Source organism: Chrysemys picta, chromosome 10 (genome assembly GCF_011386835.1).
Source record: "Chrysemys picta bellii isolate R12L10 chromosome 10, ASM1138683v2, whole genome shotgun sequence".
NCBI lineage: Eukaryota > Metazoa > Chordata > Testudines > Emydidae > Chrysemys > Chrysemys picta.
Window position 1 is genome coordinate 73,044,337 of NC_088800.1, and position 9,110 is coordinate 73,053,446.

Consider the following 9,110-nt stretch of genomic DNA (forward strand, 5'->3'; position numbering starts at 1 on the left):
GGAGAGGTCACAGGCTGTGAATTTTTGTTTACTGCCTGTGACCTGTCCATGACTTTTACTAAAAATACTTGTGACTATATTTTAGTCATTGGCATTCTCCCTTAAGTAGCAGCTCCCCAATGTACCCTATCGGTGCCCCTGCTGTACCCCTCCTCCTAATTGGGTCACTACCCATTCTATTCCCCAGCCTCCCCCACTCCTTTATCCCCTACCCCCCGTAGGCAGTGTGTCTCTGGAGCTGTTTTTTTAGTAGTGTCTGATCACACACTTCTCCCAGGTTGCCAGTGCAGGGGAGTGCCTAATGTTTACATCTAGTATTTTAGCTCTAAGCATCTTCCTGGATCCTTGTGGGGGATAGCTGGGGGTCCAAACATGCCCTCAACACTTACAACCCCTGGTCTAACATATAGCTGTGGCACCACAGGCTATTAGGGGTTCATTTTAATCTCATACAAATAAGATTACAAGCAAAAGGCAACTAATGTCTTTATTGGTATAAGATTTTACAATTGATGTTAAAAGACTTCAGTCCACAATCTTACTAAAATACATTTTAGAAGAGACTTTCACAACCACCACAACAGTCAGGTGGAATAAAACTACAGAATCCCCCTTGGAAGAGTGCATACTCATTTTAATAGTTTAAGGGCACTGTTGAAAGGTGCCAAATTCTCACAAGACTTCATCCATTTCTGTACGTTGGCTGGAACGGCATTAGAGCTACTTGTCTGCTGAAGTGCACACCACGCCACGATGTCTGCTACAGTGAGTTCATTTCCCCCCAGCCAGGGTGTCTTGCCAAGGGTGGTGTTCATGGAGCGTAAGACTGCTGCTTTTTCTTTATTGCTACCTTCCTTCAGCTGGAAGATGGCTGTATCCACCCAACTGTCTATCAGAGTTGAAGTGACTGCATTATGCTTCTGGCCAAATAAGGAGAACAAAAATCTAGCAATATTTCCTTCTCCTTCAATGGGACACATGGTTTGAATGCTGAACTTCATCTGGGGCTTGGGAACTGAAATTAAGACAAAATTAAGAACAGTTGGCACCACAAATGTTTACATTACTTATAGGGAAAAGGGTTGATTAGTAGTAGAGGCAGGGCTGCTAGTGCTGCCTATTAAAGTTTTCCCTAGACGATCCTATTTTCAGTTACTTATAACTTGCCCTGTTGGGTTGAAGTTTTCCATGCTAGGTGTCTGCTTCGGTCTCCAGGGTTGTTTTTCTTTTTAAATTTCAGCTGTTTCCAAGAATGAGTCTAGGAAAAAATACTTTTTGCTTCTGTTAAGTTCAGCCTAACTTTTCAATGAGACGTTCTAGCACTACCTCCTTCCCCCACTGCCCAATACTATGGAGCAGGGCCCTGAAGTTTGGGAAAGAGGAGGGCTTTTGCTGTGATAAATCCAAATTTGGCCAAGTTCTAAGCCTTTGAAAAGTCAGTTTCCACATGCTCATTGGGGACTTAGATTTTAACAGCTAAATTCCTTGAAGATTCTGTCCTCAGTGGGCATGCTGCAGTTTGAGGCTGAGCAGAACTTTCCCTGCAGTGAATTCTGGACTATGCTAGGTCGAGGAACCTGCCTAGGGCAAGTACCTAACACTCTCTCATGCTCTCCATGATTCATTGGGCCTAGGCAATGGGGAGGTGACAGTTGGTTGATTCCAATGAAGAGTGCCAATGGCTGGGAAAGTGGTAGAGGAGTCTTGGCCCACTAGACTACACTCCACAGAGCCTGGAATGAAACCCAGCATGCTTGAGTATCACCAAATATCAGTGAAACTCACAGGCAAAGTGTCCCATCCCACCACACTCTCAGCTGGTACACAGAGGATAACTACTTACTACTCCATAAACTCCAGGGGCAGAGGTCTGTGAGGCAGATGTAAATATTCCAGTTCTTCTGATGAATAATGCATGGATTGAAGATGATGCTCTCTGACAGAATTTGTTTTCAGGAGTTATTTGTGTATACCTTTCTTGCTTTTTGAATACTGCAACCTAAATTCAGCCCCCTTGTACATATATATTATGATAGTCTTTAATTATATGATCACACCTTTCCCCCACAGGATTCCTGCTTCATTCAGTACTTAATGAACAGCTATTCAATATTGTTTTCTAATTGCTCAATGCACGGCCCCATGCCTGCCTTACTGCATACTATTCAAGACCTGCTCTTAAAAACAGAATGATTAATTTCCTTATGAGCTTTTCCATGTTGCTTACTACTATATTATTGGAGTTCTTTCCCAAATAATGAATTTATCTTAACCCTGTGACCCAGAGTGTATTTTACAGATGGAGAAACTAAAGACAAGAAATTAAGATCAAAAGTATCTACTAATTTCAGGTGCCCAATTTGAGATGTCTAGGTCCTAAGTTCCCGGTGTACTCCACATTCAACTGCCATAACTATGAGACTGCCCTTTCTCTTCCTGCAATCCCAACTCATTCACTACACACCTTCCTACTTCTGCAACAAATGAGGCTGGGGTCCTACCAACAAGTCTCTACTACACACCCCTCATTCATCCCCACAGCAGGTCCTGTGAAAAAGTAGTATGTGATTATGAATTAAAGACCATCAAATGCATACACACAAGGGGGCCAAATTAAGATTGAAAATTAAGGCTACCTATGCAAAGTTCCTAACTTTTAAGGGCTTGACTTTGCAATTTTAATAATGTTCTTTTAATGTAGTTTCTGTGCAGTATGAAATAAGTTTAGGAATGTCTGTCATTGTTTCACTATCTCCCTAACTGGATAGTGCTACTATTGTAGTAGGGTTTTACCCTTATTCATATTTAGAGAATCATCAAATGAGAATGCAGTTCATTACAGAAAAGACTTTCAGAATAACAAGAAAATGATATTAGTTTAATAACTTTTTATATAAAATTGATAGGAATATGAAATGAAAGGGAGATAGCTTGAACTCAGCCTGGCTAAAATGGAAGTTGGTGGTGGAAGAGGACAAACAGGAGTAGGCTTTTATGCCTCATTTACTGAAGGTATAAAATAATGTCACTAATAAGGCTTACAGTCTTTGGCTCCTCTTGGATTAATTTCTTCTGGATTCCCAGGCATTGGTAAACCTCATACAACTGGGCTCTGGGAGGGAGTTTGGGTGCGGGAGGAGGTGTGGGGTCAGGCTCTGCGAGGGAGTTTAGCAGGTCTGCTGAAACAATTTGCATAGTGGCGATGCTGAGAGCCATTGAACCAAACTATAAGCCCTGTATATAATGGAAACTACTTCAAGCCGGGGGTGCTACGGCACTACTAGTTCCAGCACCTATGGAGTTTGGGTGCGGGAGGGGGTGTGGGGTCAGGCTTTGGGAGGGAGCTTGGTTGCGGGCTCTATTGGGGTGCAGGAGGTGGTCAGGGACCAGCGCTTACCTCGGGCGGTTCCTGAAAGCGACTGGCACATCCCTCTAGCAGCGGCTCCTAGGCGAGGGGGCCAGTGGGTCTCCTTGCACCACTGCCTGCAAGCTCTGCCCCTACAGCTCCCATTGGCTGCAGTTCCCGGTCAGTGGGAGCTGTGGAGTCAGCACTCAGGGTGGGGGCAGCGCGCAGAGACCGCCTGCCCTCCCCCAACCCCAGGAGAAACAGGGAGGGTGCCAACCGCTTCCAGGAGTGGCGCAGAGCCAGGGCAGGTAGGGAAACTACCTTAGTCCCGCTGCCGTGCCAGACTGTTAGCACCCAAAATCTCCCGGTTTGGCTGAAGTAGCCCCCAGAAGATAGAGCGTGATTCCAGGAGACTGCCCGCAAAATCAGGAGGGTTGGCACCCCCCCCATTTCTTGCCTAGCTGAGGAAGAACATGCTTGTGGAAGCTCCTTCCAGAGCAGATGAGGGATACACCTGAACAAGACACATTTGAGCGTACACAAACTGCTGTCAAAAGGACATTAAAAAAGCAAAATCAGAGCTTTTTTTCTTAAAGTAACCTTAGGAATCACTTGTAGCAACAGTAGGTACAAAATTCACATGGAAGTGTGATTTTTCAAATTGAATGACCCTTTAAATGCTGTGTTCATCTAAAGCAAATGCCTGAAATTAGAACTATTTAACCATTTGAAAGCCAACACTCCCCTTCTGTAAGTTAGATGCCATTCTTACCATTCTTCCAAATGAGAGTGAAGCCCAACTGATACTCGTGACGTGATTGTTTCCTAGTCTGCTCACCGAAGCATTTCAAGAGGTTTTCTGGCACACATTTCACTGATGAGTGTGTATGAACAGCTGATAAAATCTTATAACGCTCACACAGCAGACTGTGCAGTACTAGCAGTGACAATGGAGGTTGAGAAGGGTTTGCATTGATCACAATATCTTTCAGAGCACCATAATCCTGCATCAAAAGTAAATAATATTTAGCAGACATTAATGTGCAATCACTCATTGCACTGCAGAGACATTCAATAAGTACAATTTGGATATACAACCATATAGTTGTATATCCTAAACCTTATAGCATTTACAATGTCTGCTCAAGCAACTTCCTTACCAAGCAGTAATATTTCTAAGATAAAAAACACAGTGCTAATTATGAGTCAAAACCTGGTTCTAGCTGAAGTCCAAGGTAAAGAGTCCATTAACTTCAACAGAACTAAGATTTAGTGCCATGGCCATAATTTCAAGATCAACTAGTCCATCTTAGAGTTCTGTGATCTGGAGGTTTCAAATAACCCAAACTGAACAGATTTTATTTTAAAGAGCAGTAGTAGGTCTTTTGTACGTATCAGTTTTGAGTAGCCCAAATTTTACTCCGCCTGCAGTTTTTTACCCTTCTTATTCAAATTTGGATGCAAATTAACTACTGATCACAGAGACCTCTGCACAAAAGGTAATTCATTCACTGGACACATGTATATTGATAATATACTAGTCTGGACTTGCCTTCCCAAGCATTGAATCTAAGTCTGCTGCGTTTGCAGTCAAAGGAGCATATTCATCAGCTTGAATTATATTAGTTACATCAAAGTCAGCATCTGGTGTTTGTATCATCTTTGAGAGCCCATCGACAGCAGTTTTAAGTTCATACAAGCGTTTTAAGATCTCTTCTTGGCGGGATTCAAGTGCTAGAAGTGATGCGTCAACCTCTTCCTAGAGGGAAAGAATTAGATTAAATTTATTTTCACTCATACCCAATACATCAATACAATTATTGTATATCATTGAATGAACTGTGCATAAAACTCTATAGGAATTTATTTGACACTAGTCACATCACACCTTTCATTTTAAAACACTATGAAATTTTTTTAAAAGTATCCTAAAGGAAATTCTTAAGCTTATTAGTAACCCATGTCACTTCCACTGACTTTACGTGAACAGATGACTGCAAAATGATGGATTGTAAATATGCCCCTTATTTAAATGGTTTACTGAAATCCTATTGGTTAAAATATCTTAAGTCGTTTATTAAACAATTTTTGATCCACGTGTTACAGCTCCATCTACAGAACAGTGATTCTAAGACCTAATCATGGGATAAAAGGGAAGGTCCTTTCATGGATTGAGAACTGGTTAAAAGACCGGGAACAAAGGGTAGGAATTAATGGTAAATTCTCAGAATGGAGAGGGGTAACTAGTGGTGTTCCCCAAGGGTCAGTCCTCGGACTGTGATGAACTTCAAAAAGATCTCACAAAACTAAGTGATTGGGCAACAAAATGGCAAATGAAATTTAATGTGGATAAATGTAAAGTAATGCACATTGGAAAAAATAACCCCAACTATACATACAATATGATGGGGGCTAATTTAGCTACAACAAGTCAGGAAAAAGATCTTGGAGTCATCGTGGATAGTTCTCTGAAGATGTCTGCGCAGTATGCAGAGGTGGTCAAAAAAGCAAACAGGATGTTAGGGATCATTAAAAAGGGGATAAAGAATAAGACTGAGAATATATTATTGCCCTTATATAAATCGATGGTACGCCCACATCTGGAATACTGCGTACAGATGTGGTCTCCTCATCTCAAAAAAGATATACTGGCACTAGAAAAGGTTCAGAAAAGGGCAACTAAAATGATTAGGGGTTTGGAACGGGTCCCATATGAGGAGAGATTAAAGAGGCTAGGACTCTTCAGCTTGGAAAAGAGGAGACTAAGGGGGGAGATGATAGAGGTATATAAAATCATGAGTGATGTGGAGAAAGTGGATAAGGAAAAGTTATTTACTTATTCCCATAATACAAGAACTAGGGGTCACCAAATGAAATTAATAGGCAGCAGGTTTAAAACAAATACAAGGAAGTTCTTCTTCACGCAGTGCACAGTCAACTTGTGGAACTCCTTACCTAAGAAGGTTGTTAAGGCTAGGACTATAACAGGGTTTAAAAGAGAACTGGATAAATTCATGGAGGTTAAGTCCATTAATGGCTATTAGCTAGGATGGGTAAGGAATGGTGTCCCTAGCCTCTGTTTGTCAGAGGATGGAGATGGATGGCAGGAGAGAGATCACTTGATCATTGCCTGTTGGTCCACTCCCTCTGGGACACCTGGCATTGGCCACTGTCGGTAGACAGGATACTGGGCTAGGTGGACCTTTGGTCTGACCCGGTACGGCCGTTCTTATGTTATGTTCTTAATCAAAACCAGATAAAAACTGCAAATCTACATACATAAGAATTCAAAATTAAACCTTGAAGAGTTTAAGGACTTCATGAATACAGAAGCCTAAAGAACCAAGAATGACTTGCCAGCCACTTACTTCAACTAGTGACTTTCATAGTGATGAAACTCATGCTGATGTTGCAATATCAAAAAGCTTTAAATAAAAGTGAATTCTAGAGCTCAAACATAAGGCTTGGAGTCAGATCTGGTTCTTCCCAAAACTGTTATACAAATCCGAGCAAAGTATTTTACCCATCTGTGGTAGTTGGATAATACCTATCTTTGTGAAGTACTTTGGAGATCCTTAAAAAAAGTGGCAGTAAAAGTTTTAGTTATTACCAGGCAAGACATACAAGATTGTTTCATGCTAATTTTTAATCAAGATTACTGATTTTAAAAAAAGCCAAATGGCAATAGGCAGCCTATACAATGCATAATGAAAGTACTTTGGTGCTAAAGGCAAATACCTAATGTATATCCTTGTGCGTTATCTTAGGTGTGGCCCTTGATTCTTCAAAGTATGAGGAAAGAAAAAGCTTCTATTTAGTACTAACAGTGAGGTTTCACCAAGAACAGTATGAAATACATTGTATAGGCTGGTCCGCATACCCTTGCGCCAAAACACCTACATTGATTTTAATTCACACCTGGTGATATTTTAGTGCATGTGGGTACCAAACCTAACAATTAGATCTGATTTTCACAAAAATAGCTATATCAAGTATGTGTAGTAATACTTCATTTCCCGTAAACAGAGCGGGTGAAGTACAGTAAATAGACTAATAATTCGCCAACTTTTTCTGCTCTGCAGAACACTGAAATATCCCCTCATGAACTATCTGCTCCTTCGCGCACACACCACCCATGACTTCCCAGGTTTGGCTATCAAAATATTTAATCTACAGACCACTACATTTATTTTACACTGTCCCATTTTTGCTATGCCACAGATTTTTGTATTGACAATTCCTAACTGCTTTGTAGATGTCAGGGAAACTGAAGGGTCAGGCAACTGGAAAGGAAGAGTTGGAACTTTTGGCACCTGGGTATGCAAACTGGTTTGAGACTGTGGGTAAAGAATGTAAAATTGATGTCTGATAACATAATCAGCAAATAGCTGACAATGCTGACATTTGTACTGCCATATTTAGGTTTTGAGTAGATAACCCATTAAGATGCATAGGAAATTAACATTTCTCAGTCATATTGTTGCAGTCAGGACAACAGTGCTATCACCTTACACTTGATTCACATTCTATGGTTACCTTCACAGCCATCAAGGCAAGACACAACATCTTAATCTCAAAAAATAAAACAGACTCTGGCACAGCCTTCTACAAAGAGAGATGGAGTCCAGAGCATACCGAAAGCTTTGCCTAGGACTCTATAGCCTCAAGAAAGACATTTTACCTTCTTGTCTCAGTTTCCCCACTCATGCAACAGAGATGCTAAGGGACTAGAATCATAGAATATCAGGGTTGGAAGGGACCTCAGGAGGTCATCTAGTCCAACCCCCCGCTCAAAGCAGGAGCAATCCCCAGACAGATTTTTGCCCCAGATCCCTAAATGGCCCCCTCAAGGATTGAACTCACAACCCTGGGTTTAGCAGGCCAATGCTCAAACCACTGAGCCATCCCTCCCCCCATAACCTCCCAGTTCCTAGTACTATCCGCAGAGGGCTTTGAGCGCACAGGTCCCACAACATTCAGCGTTCACACAGTCAGAGCCCATGCGACTATGGGCAGGCAAACTTCACTGCCGACAAAGGAGGCTCAGCGTTATCAAGAGCACGCAGCCGGGTAGGCCGGGACAGAGCTCCACCAGACGAGGGTTTCCCGGAAGTGGCCACACAAAGCAACGGTTGGCTTCCCCCGGTGCAGGAATTGAGGAGACCCCCCCACCCCAGGGCTTGGGGATTCCGCGAGCTGCCTGACTTCTCACCCCCCCCCCTTGGGGTGAATACCCGGGTCCGGGCTCCTCGGCTACGTGAGGACGGAGCCATGTCCCTCCCTGGGGGGAAGAGTCCACAGGGCCCAGCTCCAGGGGCCGCGTAGACCCTTCCCGTGAGGCAGCGGGCTGGCCCAGAAGAAGCGCAACCCCCACCGCTCCCAGTCGAGCCCCCCAAACAGGCCTCCGTTCCGCCCGCGTGCGGCGGCCGCGCTCCTCAGGAGCCCACCTCCCGCTCCGCTCCTACCTGGTGCGGTGGCGCGGCGGCCGCCGGGCCGCGGTGCAGGTTCTGCAGCCGGTACATGCAGGTGGGGAGCTGCTCGGCCCGCACCGCGCCGGGCGCCCCGTGAAAGGACCTCACCTTGTACATGGGCATCGCGCCACAGCAGCCCCGCACCTACTGCTAACCCCGGCTGACTGAGTCAATCACACTGCGCTGCCACCGCAGCAGGCACCAGCCCAGAAACTGCCCCGCCCACCTCAACCTGTCCTCCATTGGGCCATGGACAAGTCCCTCACGCCAAAGCACACGTTATTGGTCCAACT

At 43.8% G+C, this 9,110-nt stretch overlaps 1 protein-coding gene across 3 annotated transcripts; it reads right to left on the reverse strand.

Annotated features, from left to right (window-relative positions):
- Window positions 1-473: 473 nt before the first annotated feature.
- AIMP2 (aminoacyl tRNA synthetase complex interacting multifunctional protein 2) lies at window positions 474-9,109 on the reverse strand. Of its 3 annotated transcripts, XM_065558985.1 has the most exons (5): window positions 8,926-9,020; window positions 6,715-6,920; window positions 4,899-5,105; window positions 4,119-4,350; window positions 474-1,015 (listed from the first exon to the last, which is right to left on the reverse strand). In XM_065558985.1, exons 3-5 carry the CDS (start codon window positions 5,004-5,006, stop codon window positions 630-632), a joined length of 726 nt encoding a protein of 241 aa, XP_065415057.1. In that variant the 5' UTR covers window positions 5,007-5,105; window positions 6,715-6,920; window positions 8,926-9,020; the 3' UTR covers window positions 474-629. The 3 variants fall into 3 exon arrangements, with proteins under 3 accessions (XP_065415057.1, XP_005304759.2, XP_005304758.2); XM_005304702.4 differs by lacking the exon at window positions 6,715-6,920 and having other exon boundaries at window positions 8,926-9,109; XM_005304701.5 differs by lacking the exon at window positions 6,715-6,920 and having other exon boundaries at window positions 8,812-9,109.
- Window position 9,110: the final 1 nt, after the last annotated feature.

What these genes read in the sequence shown, in the direction of transcription:
- AIMP2 (XM_005304701.5), bottom strand. Translation starts at nt 8,940, where the DNA reads ATGCCCATGTACAAGGTGAGGTCCTTTCACGGGGCGCCCGGCGCGGTG. An exon ending in TAGATTCAATGCTTGGGAAG is followed by an intron (nt 4,351 to 4,898) that starts GCAAGTCCAGAC and finishes CTTTTGATGCAG; the next exon opens with GATTATGGTGCTCTGAAAGA. An exon ending in CACTCTCATTTGGAAGAATG is followed by an intron (nt 1,016 to 4,118) that starts GTAAGAATGGCA and finishes TCTTAATTTCAG; the next exon opens with TTCCCAAGCCCCAGATGAAG.